Genomic DNA, 20,395 nt, shown 5'->3' with positions numbered 1-20,395 from the left:
TTGGCTGAACTACAATGACGACAACCTTGCAAATGCACAGCGAAGGACTGCCGTTTTATTCAATGATTCACCATGCAGTGCCTTCCAAACAAACAAAAAGACAGTTAAACTGAAGTGTTTAATTTGAGTGTGTTAGAATTCATTTAAGCATTTTTTTTAAACAATCATAAAAAGACTGAAGACAGGACTTCATAATCTATATAAGGAACAACATCCGCACTATCGTGGGCAACAGTCCATTGGTCCTGTTTGAATACTATAGGAACACATGCTTCCTCGTTCCCTTGAAGAAATCTCTGATCCTTAAAGGAAAATTCCACCCTATAATTTGGTATTTGTTTCATTAGTCCATTGTTGATGTAGTCCCAAAATGTATGTCAGCAATTATGTTTAAGATATACAACTTTCAAAATACAGCAGTACAGCCGGGTTTCATGCATTTTACTTTGTATGACGCAACAGGCGTCATACCGGCTGTATTTATGTATTTAGAAAGTGATATTAAACTTGATTGCTGACATGCAAAACATTTTTGTTGAATCAGTGATTACTTCAGGGAAGGATGTGTTTTTAAACTATTCAAACATAGTTAAGTTGTGTCTCGGAAGGGGCCTCATTGGGAGAGATGTGTGCATTTCAGATCCAGGGCTCCCAGCCCACCCAGACCCTCCCTAGAATGTTGGGGTCCATGGCCTGGTCCAAAAGACAGTCCACCTGGCTCTCTACCGACAGGCCGTCGGGCCCCAGCCGGGCACGCACATTATGCTCCTCATTTCCCAATGCCACAGACTGCATGGCCTTGAAGGCAGAGTCCTTCTCAAAGCCCAGCTTCAGCTCCTCACTAAAAACAAACAAGAGAGACTAAGAGCCAGATTCAGCCATCCTACCAAAGAAATGTTTAAGGCCGGGATTCAAACAAGCGCTAATAAATTACTAGTGCACTGCGATTAACTGATCAGGGATTTCTGCTTTAGCCAACATCCGTGGAGTTCACAGCAAATTTATCTCCGTAAATGTTGGGGAAATTGCCTTTTTAAACAAAATAATTGTGCACAGGTCGTTAATCTGCGTTAGACTGAATCCCGGGTCAAAGTTCTCATTTACTTTGCGCTGATCTCTTCACCGTGGTCAAAACAGAGATACTGCAATGCGGATTTGATTGAATCGAGCTCTTAAGACATATACACAAGTTAACACCATGACTTTGTGAAAACCAAATTCAAAACTCCCTGGACACAAAATCAATTAAAGTTATCCACTGAGGAAATATTGCCTACCTGGTTATGGTGGCAGGGTTTACTCCTTCTAGTTTTCTTCTGGCAAAGTTGACTTTCTGTAGAGGGTACCAGTTAATTTCTTTTATGTTGACGCTCTCAGTCCAAGTGCCTCCCTTCTTCAGCTGTTTCAGCTCAAAGTTCTGAGGGTTAGTGAAAACCAGTTAGTAACATTGTCATAATGTACACACATCACATTAAAGTACTCTAGACCTCGTGCACTACTACCTTCCAGTCCAGAGATGGCTCTTTGACAAACACATCCATGGTGTTGAGCAGCAGCTCAGGGTTGGCCCTGTAGGCTCTCAACGAATACACCATCACACTCTGGATCAGGCCCGACTGTTTCATAGGTTGCATCAGATTCACAAACTGCCTCGTCAAGCGGAATGGCATCAGCTCTGGCACGGGGAGGAACTGTGCAAGAAAAAAATATTTGTTCAGATTTTCTTGGGTAGAGAGATGTGAACTTGTACAAATATCATTCGAAAAGAAACGATGCTTATATACCCAATGTAATAAATAGCTGCTTGCACATTCAACTCACGAGGCTGTACTATGCACTAAACCAGTTAGTCTTAATCCTGGTCCTGGAAGCCCAAATGGGTGAAAATATTTATTTTGTCCTACCACTGTACAGTTGATTCAAATGATCAACTCATAAATTGCTTTGATGGTTTAAATCACGTGTGTAGTACAAAGACACAAATGTGCCAGAATTAATAAACACTGCTCAACACTATCCCTGCCCTCAAAACAAAAACGTCAGGGGTGCCCACCTGTGTGGCAGAACCAAAGGCGTGGCCAAAGTCGATTCCGATCATACCACCGGTCTCCATGTTGATCATGAAGTTGGAGAGGTGACGGTCGCCGATGCCCAGGAGCCATTGGCTGATACAGAGCAAAGCATGGGAGCTGGTGAAGTGGGAGCGCAGAGAGAGGAAGGCTTCGGGGGTGGTGCTCATCCTGACAAACGCTCTCCTGGGAAAAAGATTGACAACGGCCCTTTTTGAATTTGCAGAAGAATGTATGGCCGGCACACGCTGGATTAATCTTCTATTACGTGTACAGAAACTTTTCATGACATGGCTTGTCCCTCGGTATTGGACTGAAGACTGCTCCACTTCAGTGTGCTCTAATGATAATTGATAGGATCAATGCTTTGGGCCCTGTTAATAAACATCCTTCATCCCTTTCTTGAAGTAAGCACTGATCAAAAACAAATTGATAGGTGTAAACCGTTCTATCACAAACAGTAGCTTTCAGGGATTTCTTCAAGAAAATGAGGAAGGAAAGGTTTGTTTACTAAATGTAACGGCTGTATAGCTGCATCTATATACAATGGTGTAGGTCATTATAGAAATTAGAAACCCACCTCAGCAGATCGCCCGGTACAAGCTGTTCCATCTTCATGAAATTATTAACTGTTTCATTGCGATTTGCCATCCTGTAATAGATGGCATAAATACATTTAAATGGAAAGTTATCTGGAACGGTTATAAAAACAAAGTCATAAATAGGATTTATTACAGTACAACACCCAGGATACATATTTACTAGATAAATGCATAATAACAGGGTCAGTGAGTTTATTATGTTTAAGTATAACACACAGTTCAGTTGACTTACTTGTAAGACTCAGCATAGCGTCCGATACCTTGTATTTGACGAGCATCTGACTTGGTGACTTTGGTGAGCCAGTTTTCATAGACTTCATTCGGTCTACAGTGAACGAAGACAAAAGGATACATTTGTTTTGTCTAGATCGTCAGTGAGATCAGTTGTAGATTTTTGGCATATCTGCTACTACTGGCATATCTGCTACTACTGTACCTAGTTAGAGTCTGCTGCTCCTCCTCAGTCCTGGTGCGGAGTAGCAGGTCTTTTAGCGTGCAGGTATTCTCCATCCACTCAATCAGTCCAATTCTGTAAGGATACATCAAAAACATACTGAAAAGTACAGGAGCTGTCTGCTTGGTAAACAGAAAATAACTTCATGACCCCCTGACACTACAATACCAGCTGTTAATTTTAAACTGCCACATTTACACAATGATGATTAGTAGTTGAATCACTTGTGCTAGTGATGGATAAAATATTTTGGCCCTGAGGACTGGGTCGGGAAAAGCTACCTGGTGGTTATGGGCACCACCTGGTAGGTTCGGAGCTGCATGCTGCTGTGGGCGCAGGTGGTATTCTGGGCCAGGAGGATGTTCATGACGGTGAAGAGCTGTTCGATGCGCTGGTCCTGACGGAGGTCCTCTCCGCCCTTCACCAAAAATGGGTACTCCCGCTCGTCGTCCCCGCGCACGATCAGACGCTTGGGCCGCCGGATGGAGTTCATCACCTTTACCTGGGGACGGATGAACGCATACACACAGAAGTTAAATGAAGTGCTACTACTATTTCCCCTAGATTATATCCATGCCTAGATATAAAAAAGGGCCCGAAGTAACATTCAACATTGCAAACAGCAACACATTCAATTGAAAGAGGCTAAAGTGATGGTCAAGAGAACAACAGGAAGTGGAAATAACGGCTTTGGATCATACCCTTTCATCAAATCCTGTAATTTTTGCATGATACTCTGGCAAAGGTTTGGATCTGCTGTTATATTGCCCTAAAAGACAAGAGGAGATAAATAACATACTATTGGTGATCATATATTATACATAAAGTGACGTCTGGAAAGCAAAATGGCATCACCTGCGTAGAACTTGACATGAGAAACGTTGCATCCCTACTGACCTGGGACTTCCAGCTCGTTCCGGAGTGAGTCGGCTTTGAAGCCGCTCAGCCAGGGGGAGTATTCCTTCAGGTTCCCTGGCTCTTTCCGGGACTCGCGCATGGAGCTGATCAGGTCTGTGTCCACCTGCCTCAGGAAGGCCTTGTCTCTCCGCTTCTCAAAAAGCTTGGCACCACCACGGCCCAACCACTTCTCCACTTCCTTGGCAAATTTCTAGAGTGCACCGAAATGAGTGATTTCAGTGGAATATCATAACATATATGATATACGCGGAGTATACAAAACATTAGGAACACCTTCCTAATACTGAGTTGCACCCCCTTTTGCACTCAGAACAGCCTCAATTCGTCAGGGCATGGACTCTACAAGGTGTCGAAAGTGTTCTACAGGGATGCTGGCCCATGTTGACTCCAATGCTTCCCACAGTTGTGAAACATCTCAAGGGTGATCAATGGAAACAGGATACACACAAGCTCAATTTTGAGTCTCATAGCAAAGGGTCTGAATACTAAGGTATCTGTTTAAAAAAATATTTATAATACATTTTGAAACATTTCTATGGGGTATTGTGTGTAGGTTGATGAGAATAAAAATATATAACAATTAGAATAAGGCTGAAACATAACAAAATGTGGAAAAAGTAAAGGGGTCTGAATTATTACCGAATGTACTGTATATGACAAGTATACCTGTATCTGTGTTTTTATGATATGTGAAGATGCCAACCTGTATAAACCTCTGGCGGAATGCGCCAAGGCCTTGTGACTTCTGATCGCAGAGGGAAGAATACATTTCTTCATACATGTTCCTCATCCTCTTCTTATCGAAACTCGTTTTCTCACATTCAGTTTTTACATCGTCCCACCAATCCTGTGACAATCACATGAAAATGTTATCAGAATCTACACCTCAAAATTAACTGAGAAGAATCATCAACCACTGATGACCGCAATAAGAAAATGGTTCACTTGTTTCAATGTTGTAATCATCAACCACCTTGAAAAGCATTTCAGGGTTTGTTAGCTGCTGGAGGGCATCAACAAAGTCCCGCACAGCACCGCCTTTATCCAATAGGGACTTGAGCCTGTCCAACACACACATCACCCATAGCAGTTATTATACAGTTAGTATGAAATACCAATTATTCTTAGTGGAGCTTGTTTCAATGAATCCCAAAGGTATAGGCTAGGTTATGAGCAGATGTAATTTTTGAATACATTTCATACAGGTAAATAGCGGACTGTAATACAAAGCGTAATAAAATACACTGTAGTGAACACTGAACTGTTCAGCATTGCTTGATACTGGATCCATGTCTAGTAACACAATTTGTTACTATGTGATAGTATGATCCAGAATTCAGCATCCATGGTCTTTTGGCGAGCTGAGTAGACAGCCAGGGTGGAAGCAGTACAGTACCTGTCGACAAACTCCTGGTGTTTGTGTCCACTGGCCGAGTCCTCAAAGTGGTAGCTCTCACTGCTGATCATGTAGGGGTAGACCAGTGCCTGGGGGTAGCACTCGGCAATCTGACCAATCATATGCTGCACCGCCACAGCCTCGGGCTTGTCCAACAAGGCCATCATCTGACTGATCCAGCCAATCAACAGCCAGCAGGGCACAGTCACCATCTGTCAACCACAACATGGGAACTTTGAGCTGCTAATTCTAAACAAAGCTATAGTATTTTGAGGAAAAGCTTTCTTATGGAAATGGAATGGACTCAGACCCTGGTAGGCTCCCTACCTCTTTGGTCATGAGGTCCAGAGTCTCAGCAGGGTAGAGCTCGATGATCTGCAGGAGACGGGGGAACCTGAGCCGGGCCTCTTCTGAGTTCAGCTTCAGGGCTTTGAGCATGCTCTCTACCACGTGAACAGGCAGGGTGGCCAGCTCAGGGAAATCACTAACTACAAGACAACATCCAGATAGACACGTTAGTAGTGATTAGACGATTAGTCACTGCCTAAACAGCAATAAGGGTACATTACTGTGTCTAATAGTTGGTTTCCCTAACTAAATGTCAGTCCTATTTCAGCTGGAATCTACTAAAGACATTATACAATGACAACTGATACTGTCTGGTGCTTAACAAAATTCAGCGTAACAATTACATCTCACCAGGGACCAAATCGTACATAGTGATACACTCATCTTTCCAGGAAACTAGGGCTAAAGTCAGAGGTGCTGGAGGGACTCACTGTTACTGCTTTGCTCCTCTTCGCGCAATCTTTGGTCACAGAAGTTGGCCAGAGCCATGTAGGCCTCGACGATGCCGCTGGTGTTTAAACACTCCTGAGTGTAGGACTGGACTTCCTCATCCGCCCTCCTCACGGCACCACTGAACAACTCCAGAGCTCGCATCTGCAGCCCTACCACCGCCTGCACAAAGGGTTAGAAATGTTCTTATGTGGCACGGAATTCATCTTTTTGAAAAAATACAGCAGGTTACAAACGATGCCCCATAATTGTATACCTTCTGCTGACTAGCTGTTGAGGAAGACCCAGCTAGCTGCAGAACTCTGTCTGCCTTCTCTCTCCCGATGCTCTCCAGAACTGAGGGGCTCCTGCTCACAGCCGAGGCCATGATGTGGTAGGACGTTCCCAACAGGATCCTCTGGTCTCTGAAAACATGGCCTCTGGCACTCTGGCACTCGGCCTGAAGGTCATCTATAGAGGACAAGACTGAACGTAAGGGCTGCACCATATCACTTTGAGGGAACATGCACCCATTTTTCTTAACAAACTTGCTCACTGAATAAAATGAAGATTTATATAGTCCTTTTTACAACACTTGAGGAGCTTAATCAAACTCAGGCAAATGGTTTGGACACTATTGATCCCAGGACAGTCCATAACTGGCCATAACAAACCTCCAAGTATCCATGATCTTACCCAGCAGTGGGATAGCCTTCAGCATGGTGGCGATCTGCTCCACGGGCCCCTGACCCAGGCTGCGTTTGTGGCTGAAGCGACTGAAGCTGTGGACCCAACGCAGCAGCCAGCCTCTCTGAGTCTTGGCCTCTCGGTGGAGCTCCTTCAGCAGCTTGGTGGCTACAGGGAAGTTGCTCTGGAATGACAAAGCATTTTAAAAAGGTGCAATGTGTCACTTCCTGTGTGGCCACGGGAGGACATCCACAATGGACAATGATCAAACAAAAACACATGGCCTCGGCTGTGAGCAGGAGCCCCTCGGTTCTGGAGAGCATCGGGAGACAGACTAAGATCTCACCTGTTTCCAAGCGCTGTCAGCCATGCATAGCTTCATGCTAAACTTGCAGTCCTTGACAATAGTGTCGAGGTCCTGGGCTTGGTCCAGCTCTGCCCCGTCCACCTCCATGGTGTCACTAGTGGCCTGGTTGCTGAGCTTCTCGCATATCTTGTCCAGGAAGAAACATCTGGACCATGGGCAGGTAGAAGGGGATATTTTGACAGTACAAAGAAACCACACACCCTGCATTATATAGACACATTTTCTTCTTCTTCAAAAAAAAAAAGAAACAACCTCTTACCGAGACGTAATGATATCATCCCATACATTCATTGGATCCATTTTGGCGTCAGGGTAGCGGTCAATCCATCGTCTAATGAGGTTTTGTAGGGAGTTAATGGAAACTACGACAAAAAGAGATAAATAGAACATATATTTTGTCACCTATGCAGGATATTATGGTGAATCAAAACAGCGAGATAGCTCAGTGGACTAACACCGGTAACCCGGGTTCGAACCCCAGTTGGTCACGAATTGCAAGATGATATGGTGCCTCAGATCAAAATTAGCGCGATTGGGGGGCACTCACCCTCTCCAGTGATGAACTGGAGGAAGTCCTGGATCTCTGTCAAAGCCTGCACCGACTGCAGAATGGTCAACCGGCTGCGGTTCAGCAGAGAGTCCACACTAGAGTAGTTCTTCACAGAGACATGAGAGAGGAAATGTACAAGTGAGTGAGTGATTGAGTGTGATCAGGCACCTCCATATTTAAATGACAACTGACTTTGTCTGCACTACTCCATCGACATTAACCACGTTTCCTACAATCCTTCCCCCCTCGCACACTAGCAGTAACTACAGTAGCAGTATGTCATCTTGTGGTGCCACTGACCTGCATGAAGACCTGCAAGCAGTTGTTGGCGTAATACTTGGCGCGGTCGTAGTCCTCCTGCAGGATGTAGAGCAGGCTGAGTTCCTGGCTGTAGTGGCTCTCCAGCAGGGCCTTGCGCTCTTCCACCTTCATGGCACTGTCCACGAAGCTGAGCAGAGCCTGGTCCCTCTCCCCCAGCTGCAGCTGCTTCAACATACTGCGCATCATATACTGCAGGTATGTTTCCTGTCAAAAGCCAACACACACATTCATGAATACTGGGGCGGCAGCGTATGTGGTTAGAGCGTTGGACTAGTAACTGGAAGGTTGCGAAGTTCAAACAGCTGACAAGGTACAAATCTGTCGTTCTGCCCCTGAACAGGCAGTTAACCCACTGTTCCCAGGCCGTCATAAAATAAGAATATGTTCTTAACTGACTTGCCTGGTTAAATAAAGGTTAAAAAAAAAAAAAAAAAAAAAAAAAAATACAATCCATCGTGCAAGTCAAAAGCCAACTGATATGGGAATTTATATGTTTAAGGTAATGACTAAAGAATTCCACCTTGAAACATAATTATTAGATTATGTAACACGTATAAGAATAATTAGACTAACGTAATTATTAGACATGTAAAATGTATAAAGAATAATTAGACTAAAGTCCAATAAGGTTTGGTCAAGACAAGTAAGGGAGAGAAATGTGTGTGTGACTAAGAAAACAGAGGACAATTAAACTATACATGACCTGACCTGGTTGGAACTTTGAAAAACTTACGACAGGAAAGAGACGCTGTCAAGGTCCCTCTAATCTCGGGAGGGAGGGAACGGTAAACGAGGAATGTGAACTGTGGGGAAAGATACATCCCACCTACTGTTTGTGTGTCTGTGTGTGTAATCCCCGTACTGTTTGTGTGTCGGTGTGTGCGTGTAAGTAGGTAGGGGGGGGTGAGAGTTATAAAATGACATGTCTTTGTATTATGGACTTCAGAACATTCTCGTGAATAAAGAACCAACCTTTGCCTAATTATTATTAAACCCAGGGTCTTACAAACCTCAGGGATTGGTCAAAGCTTAAATAATTGTTTAGTTATCATCATTGGGATTGAAAATTCTTGTGACACCAACACACACATTCCTGAATACAATCCATCGTGCAAGACAAAAGCAAACTGCTACGGTAGATAGCTTTGATATAGTACATACATACTATAAATAGACTAAATAAAAGCAAATACCTAATTTTGTGGCTTGTCATTTATTCTATGATCCCTCCTTACCCCATAGGAAGTCCCACCCAGTTGACTACTTTAAAAATGGTGAAAGGCTTCAATGGCACAACTCATGCAGGCCTTGTGTCAAGCCCTCTATCCAACTCTGTGGGATGGGATTACCTGATAGAAGGGTTCTGCCCACATCTTGTCCAGGTTGACTGGCTGTTCCTGGTCGATGTTGACGATAGAGCAGTACTGCAGAGACTTCCACTCTGTCAGATGGCTGTATGCCTCCAGGGCCGCCATTTCCCAGAAGTCCTTCTCTGTGTCTGTGGGCTCGCCGTCACTCCACTCCGTGTTGAGCGCCTGCCGCGTTGAGGAACATCAACGTTAAAAGGTGTTACATTTGGTAACACTTTTTATAAACCACCTGTGTGTAATGCAATATGACTGCATGTATAACCTTTAATGCAGTTACGATGACTGTTGTAAGGAGCGGTGAGCTGTTATGAATGCTGTTATGAATGCTTATAAGTCTTATAATACACTATGGGGTGATAGAGTAACAGGAGTACCATCTTCTCCAGGACCAGCAAACTTAAAAACATTGATTTGTTGGATGTCGGTGTTGTATCTGTATTCCTTTTATACACATGTACTTGCACAAATAATCACATCTCAATGAGGCAATTGAATTGAATTCTCAATGCATTACCTCGTTGTAGAGCCTCACTGCCTCAGCATAGTTGCTGCTGGCTTCCGCTTGCAGAGCAGTGCATGTGATGGACTTGGTCCCAATCTTGCCGCCAAAGATCCCCCGAACGACATCGTAGTCGCCTAGAGATCTGTAGAGTCTGGAGGAGATAAAAAGGAAAAACAATACCACAAATTCAAATGTATAGTACTATATTAGATGAGGTGTGTGTGTACAGCTAAAGCATGTTTAGCACTTGAAAAAGGGCTCTGCAGAAATAAATCCAACCTATAATTATGATTCCCTTTTATTAGATCCTCAAACTACCGTTACATACTTTGCCAGATGAATCCATTTCTCTGTGTCTGCAGGGACCTCTTTGCGTCCGCCGCGGGCCCGTTTGGCAGGGGGCTCTTCGGGGCTGCAGCCCTGGACCAAGCCCTCCTCCAGCAACAGGATGCCAGTGGGCTGCTGGAGGCTGGCCAGGCAGCTGGAGCTCACTGCTGCAGGCTGCATCTGGAGCAGATCCTTGTTCTGGTAGCTCATGTCCTGCAAAAACACACACCAGTCATCTTGCAAATCATCTTGTTCACTGGGTATTTCTGTGAATGCATCACATTTTTTCTTTCTGTATGCAATGAATAATACATGCACGCCCACAACATACAGTTGAAGTTTACATACACCATAGCCAAATACATTTAAACTCAGATTCACGATTCCAAAAATTGAATCCTAGTAATAATTCCCTGTCTTAGGTCAGTTAGGCTCACCACTTTATTTTAAAAATGTGAAATGTCAGAATAATAGAAGAGAGAATGATTTATTTCAGCTTTTATTTCTTTCATCACATTCCCAGTGGGTCACATGTTTACATACACTCAATTAGTACTTGGTAGCATTTCCTTTAAATTGTTTAACTTGGGTCAAACATTTCAGGTAGCCTTCCACATACTTCCCTCAATAAGTTGGGTGAATTTTGGCCCATTCCTCCTGACAGAGCTGGTGTAACTGAGTCAGGTTTGTAGGCCTCCTTGCTCGCACACGCATTTTCAGTTCTGCCCTCACATTTTCTATAGCATTGAGGTCAGGGCTTTGTGGTGGCCACTCCAATACCTTGACTTTGTTGTCCTTAAGCCATTTTGCCACAACTTTGGAGGTGTGCTTAAGGTCATTGTTCATTTGGAAGATCCATTTGCGACCAAGCTTTAACTTCCTGACTGATGTCTTGTGATGTTGCTTCCATATATCCACATCATTTTCCTGCCTCATGGTGCCATCTATTTTGTGAAGTGCATCAGTCCCTCCTGCAGCAAAGCACCCCCGTAACATGATGCTGCCACCCCTGTGCTTCACGGTTGTGATGGTGTTCCCTCAGCTTGCAAGCCTCCCCCTTTTTCCTCTAAACATAATGATGGTCATTATGGTCAAACAGTTCTATTTTTGTTTCATCAGACCTGAGGACATTTCTCCAAAAAGTATGATCTTTGTCCCCATGTGCAGTTGCAAACTGTAGTCTGGCTTTTTTTATGGCGGGTTTGGAGCAGTGGCTTCTTACTTTTAGAGCGGCCTTTCAGGTTGTGTCGATGTAGGACTTGTTTTACTGTGGATACAGATATTTTGCACCCGTTTCCTCCAGCATCTTCACAAGGTCTTTTGTTGTTGTTCTGGGATTGATTTGCACAGAATGCGTCTACTTCCTGAACGGTATGACGGCTGCGTGGTCCCATGGTGTTTATACTTGCTTACTATTGTTTGTACAGATGAACGTGGTACCTTCAGGCGTTTGGAAATTGCTCTCAAGGATGAACCAGACTTGTGGAGGTCCACCATTTTTTTTTGAGATCTTGACTGATTTCTTTTGATTTTCCCATGATGTCAAGCAAAGAGGCACTGAGTTTTGAAGGCAGGCCTTGAAATACATCCACATGTACACCTCCAATTGACTCAAATAATGTCAATTAGCCTATCAGAAGCTTCTAAAGCCATGACATCGTTTTCTGTCATTTTCCAAGCTGGTTAAAGGCACAGTCAACTTAGTGTATGTAAACTTCTGACCCACTGGAATTGTTAAATAATCTGTCTGTAAACAATTGTTGGAAAAATTACTTGTGTCATGCACAAAGTGGATGTCCTAACCGACTTGCCAAAACTATAGTTTGTTAACAAGACATTTGTGGTGTGGTTGAAAAACAAGTTAATGACTCAAATCAGAGATGGCAAAGATTCAAGTGTTACAAATGCAGATGCCAACATATGAGAAATATTCCACAATAATACCAAAATAACTGACCTAAAAACAACTGAACCATCCTCTACACACAGTGAAAAAAACGTGAGAAGTCTCGAACCTGCACACATGCAACAAAAGGAGGAAAGTAAAGGGTACTCTTGCTTAGGAACCCGTTCATATCCCTCAGTAGCTCCTCCTTGATCCTCTTCTTCTCCTCATTAGACTTCTCCAAGCCGTCCATTTCTTGCAGGACACCAGCAAACAGAGAGCTGAACAGCTGCTTGGCCAGAGTGGGATCTCTCTGGGGAAAGAAATTTAGAATAAAATGAAGTAGAGGAGAACTTGAGTCCAGCAATGATGAGATGGAAATGTGTGTTCTGCTCTCCCACAACACAGAGGACTACTTTTTACTACCCAAAGTGAAATGTTAAACAAAAGTAAAGTGAGTATAGTAAATGAAAGTGACGTAACAGTGGGGTGGCCATCCAGAGGTGGGACAGACCTGTGCCAGAGCCTGCAGGGGAGCGATGAGGCTACTGTGCTGGATCTGGATATCAGGCAAGTCTCCGGATCTGTAGCTGCGGTACAGAGTGACCTGGGCCTCCTTTCTTAGCCTCTGGTCGGCCATCTTGTCCTAAGTTAACACATAACCCGGCCAGTTAGAAGACAAAATGGCAGCATAAAACTCAAGCAAAAAAAGATTGAAATGCAGATAACTACAAATACAGAACAAATATGGATTTGATCTACACTGAGTGTACAAAACATTAGGAACACCTGCTCTTTCAGGCTGACCAGATAATAGCTATGATCACTTATTGAAGTCACCTGTTAAATCCACGTCAAAATCAGTGTAGATGAAGAGAAGTTAAAGACAGTTAAGACAGGTTAAAGAAGCATGTTTAAGCCTTGAGACATGGATTGTGTGCCATTCAGAGGGTGAATGGCAAGACAAAATATTTAAGTGCCTTTGAACAGGGTATGGTAGTAGATGCCAGGCGCACTGGTTTGAGTGCAACGCTACAGTGTTTCTCACGCTCAACACTTTCCCCATGTGTATCAAGAATGGTCCATCACCCAAAACACATCCAGCCAACTTGACACAACTGTGGGAAACAGTCGGGTCAACATGGGCAAGCAACCCTGTGGAATGTTTTTGACACCTTGTAGAGTCCATTCCCCGATGAATTTAGGCTGTTCTGAAGGCAAAGGGAGGGGGGTGCAACTCAATATTAGGAAGGTTTTCCTAGTGTTTTGTACACTCTGTGTATAACTCCTTCCCTTAAAAAGGGGCTTTCTTGACGCTTGCCTTCTCCTGTCTTTGGTGGCGTATTTCCTTCTTGGCGAAGCCCAAGCTGACTTTCTCTTGGTCCTTGAGGAAGCGTCTCCTCAGCCTCAGGATGTCGGCGCGTTGTTCACTCTGAGCTGTTGAAGGGAAGCAGACAAACAGGACATTGATAGCTGATAGACATACAGTATCCATAAGTGCACACAACGGAAAACATTTGTAGAAAAATGTTTTCTTTGCAATGAAAAAAATAAATAAATCTGTTTCTTATTCTTTATGTCCTGGTCCATGTTCATTCTGAGACTACTGTGTTATCATTTTTAAAACAAAAGGAATAACATCAAATGGTGGTATGAAACTTGAGAGACTAGCCTTTGCTGCGGCTGTCACCCTCGTCAGAAGGCGAGGCGAGGCGCCTGGTGCCAAAGCCGTCCCCGGTGGGCCTCCAAGCAGCCGGCTTCTTCTTGTCGAACACGAGTAGAGCGGAAAGGGACTCAGAGGACAGCGAGTACTCAGCCAGAGTGTCCACGCTGCTGCCGGTCAACCAGTTATAGGCGGAGCGCCGGCCTGAAATACAGGGAAACAAAACAATGTATAACGCACGTAACCACACAAAAAACACAAGCATGCTAAACACTATCAGAGTTAACTCAAATGCATAGCAAACAATTAGTTAGTTACAGCTGGTTAGTCATAGCTAACTCACACCCATACCCCAACCAACTGAATATCTCAGTTTCAAAGGCTTTTTGAAGGAAAGGGGACATACATACCTGGAGCTTGAGTCTGGCTGAACTCCAGTGAGCCTTGTGTTGCTCGGAGCTGGTTCCTCACGGTCCCTGGTTGAGACGTGGAGCTCTCCAGGCCCTGCGTGGCTCCCTGTGTGGCTTGAGTTTCCACAAACATCGGGGTTAGGACGGTGCTCCTGAGACGCCAGTTCGAATCAATCACATAGTCCTTGAAGAGAGAGAAAACGTCATCAAAACGTTGCTCTACAGTCTTATTGCAGATTTCCCCACAGTAGTAGATGTCTGTGTCTTTTGTGATCATGTGTGGAATTCACATTTAAATGTAACAAACCTGAAAAGACACATTTTAATGTACTTTTCTGTCACATTGTTTTGTTAAAGTACATCTATCAAAATGTGCATTCTTTGCATGCTGAAACCTATATTAGTCACTTCAAAGAAATAAAATGTTCTAACAATCTTGAAAGAATGATCTAGAAATAAATTATTTGATTTCTACGGTGGTCACAGTCTCCTGACCTGGAACTTGCACTCGGACAGCGGGTACTCAAACATGTTGCGTGTGTAGTCTGGACTCTGGCTGGTCATCTCCAGGAGCAGGTTAGTGGCCAGACTGAGGAAGTGTTCCTCGATGCGACTAGAGTATAGAGAGTGCAGCAACACCAGCATGCGCTCCAGGGTGGCTTTGGGCAGGCGCTTCTCGTGGCTCCAGAAGTTACGCACGTACAGCCTGCAGATTGAGGGGAGGCAGAATGCTACAGACACTACTTTGTGAGAAATTACTTTTATGCCACATGTAAGATAAGTACTTACTGCAGCCCTTGGTTTCCATCGGTAAGTCCCTGAAGCAGGGTTTCCTTTGCCTCGTTGAACACTTCCACCGAAACACTGTCAGACTGACTCTCTACATCACTGAAAACAAATGACTTCGTTAGCCTTTCACAATCATTCTATCCGTAATTTCCCGAGCATCAACATTAGAGCAATTATAGGGGGCATAGTGGTGGGGCCCAAATATGAACAAAACCGTTGTTGTGTAAGGGTGAGGCATGGTGATTGAATCAATGCGGTGAGGCTGTCCTAAAATGAGCACTGTACCAACCTGTAGTTATCCTGAATCCACATGAGGATGTCGTACATCCTCTCTCTGCAGGCCGGCGAGGGGTGGGAGATGAATGCTGTGACGGCTCCCAAGACTTCCTGGAGCTCCGCTGGCTTCAGCTTGGCCAGGATCTTGTGGATGATGTCCAGACACACTCTCTGTCTCACCTCATCCCTAGGAGAACGGCAACAACGGCATGTGGTTTCTACCGGAGTTTATGTCTGACACTGATTAAGGCTGGTCCTGGACTAAAAAGCGATTACACTGGAGATTCTCCAATTGACCATGCTTTTTAGTCCAGGCCTCATATATATGTGTGTGTGTGTGTGTGTGTGTGTAGGGTGCAAACCTGTGGGCCATGATCTGGGTGAATCCCTTGGTCTTCAGCAGCAGGTAGATGTCTGGGATGACTTCGGCCCGGCTGAAAACACACTCCAGACAGTGGGTCTTCAACATGCCGTGCAGCTTCGGCAGCAGGTAGAACACTACGTTGACAAACCTAATATAGACACACAAGTGTGCGAGCACACACACACAAACACACATTATTGTAAGTCAAATCAAAATCAACTTTATTTGCCATGTGAACAGGATACAATAGGTGTAAACAGTACAGCAAAAATGTTTACAAACTCTCATAAAGCTGCTTTGTGTATTTAGAAAGTAGCCTTGCGTATCAAAATAACTGGGTAAATTGCCCAGATTTGATTAGAGCAAACCAGCCAGGAAGTCTTCCTCCAGAATCCATTCTTATCGAGGTGACCCGATGTTTATCTACAAATATTTGTAAATCTTTGCCATTTCCTAACAAAAGGAGCATTATCAAAGTAATTCGGAAATGTATGACAGTGAAGGAGTGCAGCTTCACTTTTAGCCCAGGTATTTTGTATCCAGTGAATTAGCTAAATTATTTACTTCAGTTTTAGCGCCTAAGGCACTGATGGATCTGGGCTGAACTAGCTTACTAGATCATGGTGTTTCAGGAAGTTACCAGATAAAAACACTACTCTTACCGGTCCATAAAGGGAGGAAAGTTACAAGATAAAAACACTACTCTTACCGGTCCATAAAGGGAGGAAAGTGTTTGGAAACTTTGCTCAAGCAGATAATGAATTTGTCATCCAGGTCTTTTTTCTTCAGATCTTTTAATTTATTTACAGTGAGACTGAGCAGCGATGCATCAGGTTGCTGAAAGAAAGAAAAAACATGTTGAATCATGTTCAAATAAAAAGTAAATAAAGTCCATCATTTGGGTTTAGGATTATCAAGAGGACAAATTAACATACACTGTCCTTTTCAGTCATGTTCTTCAAGATAAGACCGATGATCTCAGCGGCTGCAGAGTAGACCTCCTTATATCTGGTGAAGGCCAGGTTGTTGGTCAGGGACTGGATATACCTGCAACACATTTCACATAGTCAGGGCTTCTTCACTGAAACACTCAGAACCTTCATTCAATGCAACACTCACAATGGAGGAATGGGTTTTCAATCACGTTTACCAGGTAAAATAAGGTCAACAATAGTAAGGTAAATAATGCCATAATACTACTACTAATACTAACAGGCATCATCATCATCATCATAACAATCATCATCACCACCATAATAATCTTCTTCATCATAACCACAATCATCATCACCACAATCACAATCATGCTCATCATCATCATAACCACAATCATTATCACCACAATCATCATCACCATAATAATCTTCTTCATCATCATCATCACCACAATCATGCTCATCATCATAACCACAATCATCATCACCATAACCACAATCATCACCACAATCATAATAATCTTCTTCATCATCACCACAATCATGCTCATCATCAATCTAATCAGCTGATGCATTTGTTTACTTTCTCGACAGACAGACAGACACACAGGTTGCCCATTTACCTGTCGTACTCGATATCACACTTCCTGGCATCGTAGGCAGGGAGGCTGTTGGCCAGAACGATGCCCAGCAGCTGGAGTCCTACTGAGTTATCTTTACTGTTTGGGTCTGTGCCGCAGAAACGCTCGTAGATCAGGCTGCACAACAAAGAAGAAAGAGGACGCATGTTGATATTAAAAGGATAGTTCACTTTTTTGAGAAGGTTTTCAAAAGCTTGGGGAAATCAGTGGGAAAGGAAATGAAATGCTTGTACTAGGGTCATTCTCACTTGTAGGGCACATCCAGACAGTCCTTCCAGCACTCCACCACAGTGCGAATGATCTCCAGGTTGTGTCTGAAGACTGGTCTCTTGGGGTGGAAGCTGTTCCTCATCAGGAACTCCAGCAGACGATTGGCCAGGACTTCATCTCTGGTGTTGCCCTAGGATACCAAAAAAAAAAAGAGACTGTACTGCAACATTTCCCCCATGGGGGGGCACAATCATAGTAGGAGAAACAATGCTGTATTGGAAGTGCACTACATGACCAAAAGTATGTGGACAACTGCTCATCGAACATCTCATTCCAATATCATGGTCATTAATATGGAGTTGGTCAATATTTTGCTGCTATAACAGCCTCCACTCTTCTGGGAAGGCTTTCCACTAGATGTTGGAACATTGCTGCGGGGACTTGCTTCCATTCAGCCACAAGAGCATTAGTGAGGTCGGGGCACTGATGTTGGGCGATTAGGCCTGGCTCGCATTCCAATTCATCCCAAAGGTGTTCGATGGCGTTGAGGTCAATGTTCCCTCTAAGCTGAGCATTAGCGTGCAGTAGCCCAAGACTGCCGCGCTGGGAACACCGCACAGAGCTCAGAAGAAATATCAGCCCACGTAGAGGAGCACGAGATTGAACTTCTCAACTTTCTAGACTTTTCCCTGTTAGTTAACACTATCAACGTTTCCCTTTACTGTGGCAATTGTGAGCGAATCAATACAATATTAGACACTTTCAATGTAACATACCGAAACAAAACTAAACTATGCAAGAGATGTTGTAGGTAGAACGCGTCGAAGTAGGATTCTATTGTGCACGACTCAGCCCGTACTCTACACAGACCGGTGCGGCATAACCAATCAGAGCATGCAGAATGCCTATATGCAAATAGACCATTGCCATATGAATTTATGCCATTTACTTTAAACTGGACTGTGTTTACAGCTGTGGTCATGAGTAGATGTGGTTGTTTTGAGATCAAAGCAAGAGCTGCATGTAGCCAGTGAGTTAATAGCCTAGTTATAGATAATGTGTAGACAGCAATAGGGGAGTGATTGCTTCCTACATGAGCACAAAATGTGTACATTTCTCTTTGAAATGAGAGTCAGGTAGAGGGGTTTTTTTGTCTTAAAGGGGCAGTGTTGTATTTTGAGACAGGCTTGAATAAGTACCAAATAGGCAGAAGGTAGGATAATTTGTCTGATTCTCTGTAATAATGGTATGGGCATAATAATGCATTTTATTTTATAAAGTGGTTTCTAGCATCAAAACAACATTTCCAGCCACCTCCTTGTCTGAAGGGCAAGTGGATAAACAGGTTAAGCCCTGTACTGTATGTTTTTTTGTCAAAAGTCTCATGGAATGTTGGCCTACATTGAACACCACACATTGGCTGCTACTATAGACTGAATGATAGAACAGCTATTTCCATCTTAAATCGTTATGGGATGCATTTTCTCCATAGTCGTTTTTATTGTAGGCCCCTCTGGTGGGCCTACATTATGATCAAACAGAAAACAAAAGCCTACTTGGCCACTGTTAAAACTGTAACTTAAAGCTGGTACAGCCTCAGTGTTCACAGTAAACGCATGCCGAGATGAGATTGGAGATGTTGGTTAAAGCTGCCTGGCCCTATAAAAGACACTCACAAAATGTGAGTTTGCTATTCACAAGAAGCATTGCCTGATGTGAACCATGCCTCAAACAACAGAGATCTCAGAAGACCTAAGATTAAGAATTGTTGACTTGCGTAAAGCTGGAAAGAGTTACAAAAGTATCTCTAAAAGCCTTGATGTTCATCAGTCCACGGTAAGACAAATTGTCTATAAATGGAGAAAGTTCAGCTCTGTTGCTACTCTCTCTAGGAATGGCCGTCCTGCAAAGATGACTGCAAGAGCACAGCGCAGAATGCTCAATGAGGATAAGAAGAATCTGAGAATTTCAGCTAAAGAAATCTCTGGAACATGCAAACATCTCTGTTGATGAGTCTACGATACGTAAAACACTAAATAAGAATGGTGTTCATAGGACACCACGGAAGAAGTCACTGCTGTCCAAAAAACATTGCTGCATGTCTGAAGTTTGTAAAAGTACACCTGGATGTTCCACAGCGCTACTGGCAAAATATTATGTGGACAGATTAAACTACAGTTGAGTTGTTTGGAAGGAACACAACACTATGTGTGGAGAAAAAAAGGCACAGCACACCAACATCAAAACCTCATCCCAACTGTAAAGTATGGTGGAGGGAGCATCATGGTTTGGGGCTGCTTTGCTGTCTCAGGGCCTGGACAGCTGGCTATCGTCGACAGAAAAATTCATTCCAAAGTTTGTCGACATTTTGCAGGAGAATGTTACGCTATCTGTCTGCCAATTGAAGCTCAGAGGTTGGGTGATGCAACAGGACAATGACCCAAAACACAGAAGTAAATCAACAACAGAATGTCTTCAACAGAAGAAATATTGCTAAACTGAAACAGCTTTATAAAAAGGAATGGTCCAAAATTACAGAAAACATTTGGTTGAGGTTATTGCTGCCAAAGGAGGGTCAACCAGTTATTAAATCCCATAATTTTCCCACCCTGCACTGTGTTTACACAGTGTTTTCAATAAAGACATGAAAATTTATAATTGTTTGTGTGTTATTAGTTTAAGCAAACTGTGTGTGTGTCTATTGTTGTGACTTAGATGAAGATCAGATCAAATGTGATGACCAATTTATGCAGAAATCCAGGTAATTCCAAAGGGTTCACATACTTTTTTTGATACTGTACCAGAAAAATTGGAAGGGGTGTCCACATATGTTTGTATATAGAGTGTAGCTCAATGAGAAAAGGGGTGACAAGAAGACACGG

At 43.5% G+C, this 20,395-nt stretch overlaps 1 protein-coding gene across 1 annotated transcript in view; it reads right to left on the bottom strand.

Moving 5' to 3' along the window:
- Positions 1-35: 35 nt before the first annotated feature.
- Positions 36-20,395, bottom strand: part of prkdc (protein kinase, DNA-activated, catalytic subunit) — a 44,546-nt gene continuing 24,186 nt past the window's right edge. The window contains exons 50-86 of the mRNA XM_035741924.2: positions 17,552-17,703; positions 17,286-17,420; positions 16,663-16,774; positions 16,437-16,564; positions 15,726-15,875; positions 15,377-15,550; positions 15,088-15,186; positions 14,794-15,004; positions 14,299-14,482; positions 13,898-14,092; positions 13,547-13,662; positions 12,740-12,871; positions 12,356-12,538; positions 10,342-10,553; positions 10,026-10,164; positions 9,491-9,676; positions 8,121-8,345; positions 7,818-7,926; positions 7,530-7,632; positions 7,250-7,415; positions 6,913-7,087; positions 6,494-6,687; positions 6,219-6,399; positions 5,767-5,927; positions 5,440-5,651; positions 5,017-5,104; positions 4,747-4,890; positions 4,023-4,233; positions 3,827-3,894; positions 3,407-3,627; positions 3,108-3,200; positions 2,904-2,996; positions 2,650-2,721; positions 2,054-2,255; positions 1,503-1,691; positions 1,278-1,417; positions 36-841 (exon numbers count right to left, since the gene is read on the bottom strand). Coding sequence (XP_035597817.1) covers positions 637-841; positions 1,278-1,417; positions 1,503-1,691; positions 2,054-2,255; positions 2,650-2,721; positions 2,904-2,996; positions 3,108-3,200; positions 3,407-3,627; positions 3,827-3,894; positions 4,023-4,233; positions 4,747-4,890; positions 5,017-5,104; positions 5,440-5,651; positions 5,767-5,927; positions 6,219-6,399; positions 6,494-6,687; positions 6,913-7,087; positions 7,250-7,415; positions 7,530-7,632; positions 7,818-7,926; positions 8,121-8,345; positions 9,491-9,676; positions 10,026-10,164; positions 10,342-10,553; positions 12,356-12,538; positions 12,740-12,871; positions 13,547-13,662; positions 13,898-14,092; positions 14,299-14,482; positions 14,794-15,004; positions 15,088-15,186; positions 15,377-15,550; positions 15,726-15,875; positions 16,437-16,564; positions 16,663-16,774; positions 17,286-17,420; positions 17,552-17,703 — 5,760 coding nt within the window. The 3' untranslated portion in view covers positions 36-636. The remainder of the gene's footprint in view (positions 842-1,277; positions 1,418-1,502; positions 1,692-2,053; positions 2,256-2,649; positions 2,722-2,903; positions 2,997-3,107; positions 3,201-3,406; positions 3,628-3,826; positions 3,895-4,022; positions 4,234-4,746; positions 4,891-5,016; positions 5,105-5,439; positions 5,652-5,766; positions 5,928-6,218; positions 6,400-6,493; positions 6,688-6,912; positions 7,088-7,249; positions 7,416-7,529; positions 7,633-7,817; positions 7,927-8,120; positions 8,346-9,490; positions 9,677-10,025; positions 10,165-10,341; positions 10,554-12,355; positions 12,539-12,739; positions 12,872-13,546; positions 13,663-13,897; positions 14,093-14,298; positions 14,483-14,793; positions 15,005-15,087; positions 15,187-15,376; positions 15,551-15,725; positions 15,876-16,436; positions 16,565-16,662; positions 16,775-17,285; positions 17,421-17,551; positions 17,704-20,395) is intronic.

This window comes from Oncorhynchus keta, chromosome 28, assembly GCF_023373465.1.
Source record: "Oncorhynchus keta strain PuntledgeMale-10-30-2019 chromosome 28, Oket_V2, whole genome shotgun sequence".
Taxonomy (NCBI): Eukaryota; Metazoa; Chordata; class Actinopteri; order Salmoniformes; family Salmonidae; genus Oncorhynchus; species Oncorhynchus keta.
Note: the sequence above shows the minus strand (reverse complement) of the source record. Positions and strands in the feature narration are given on the sequence as shown.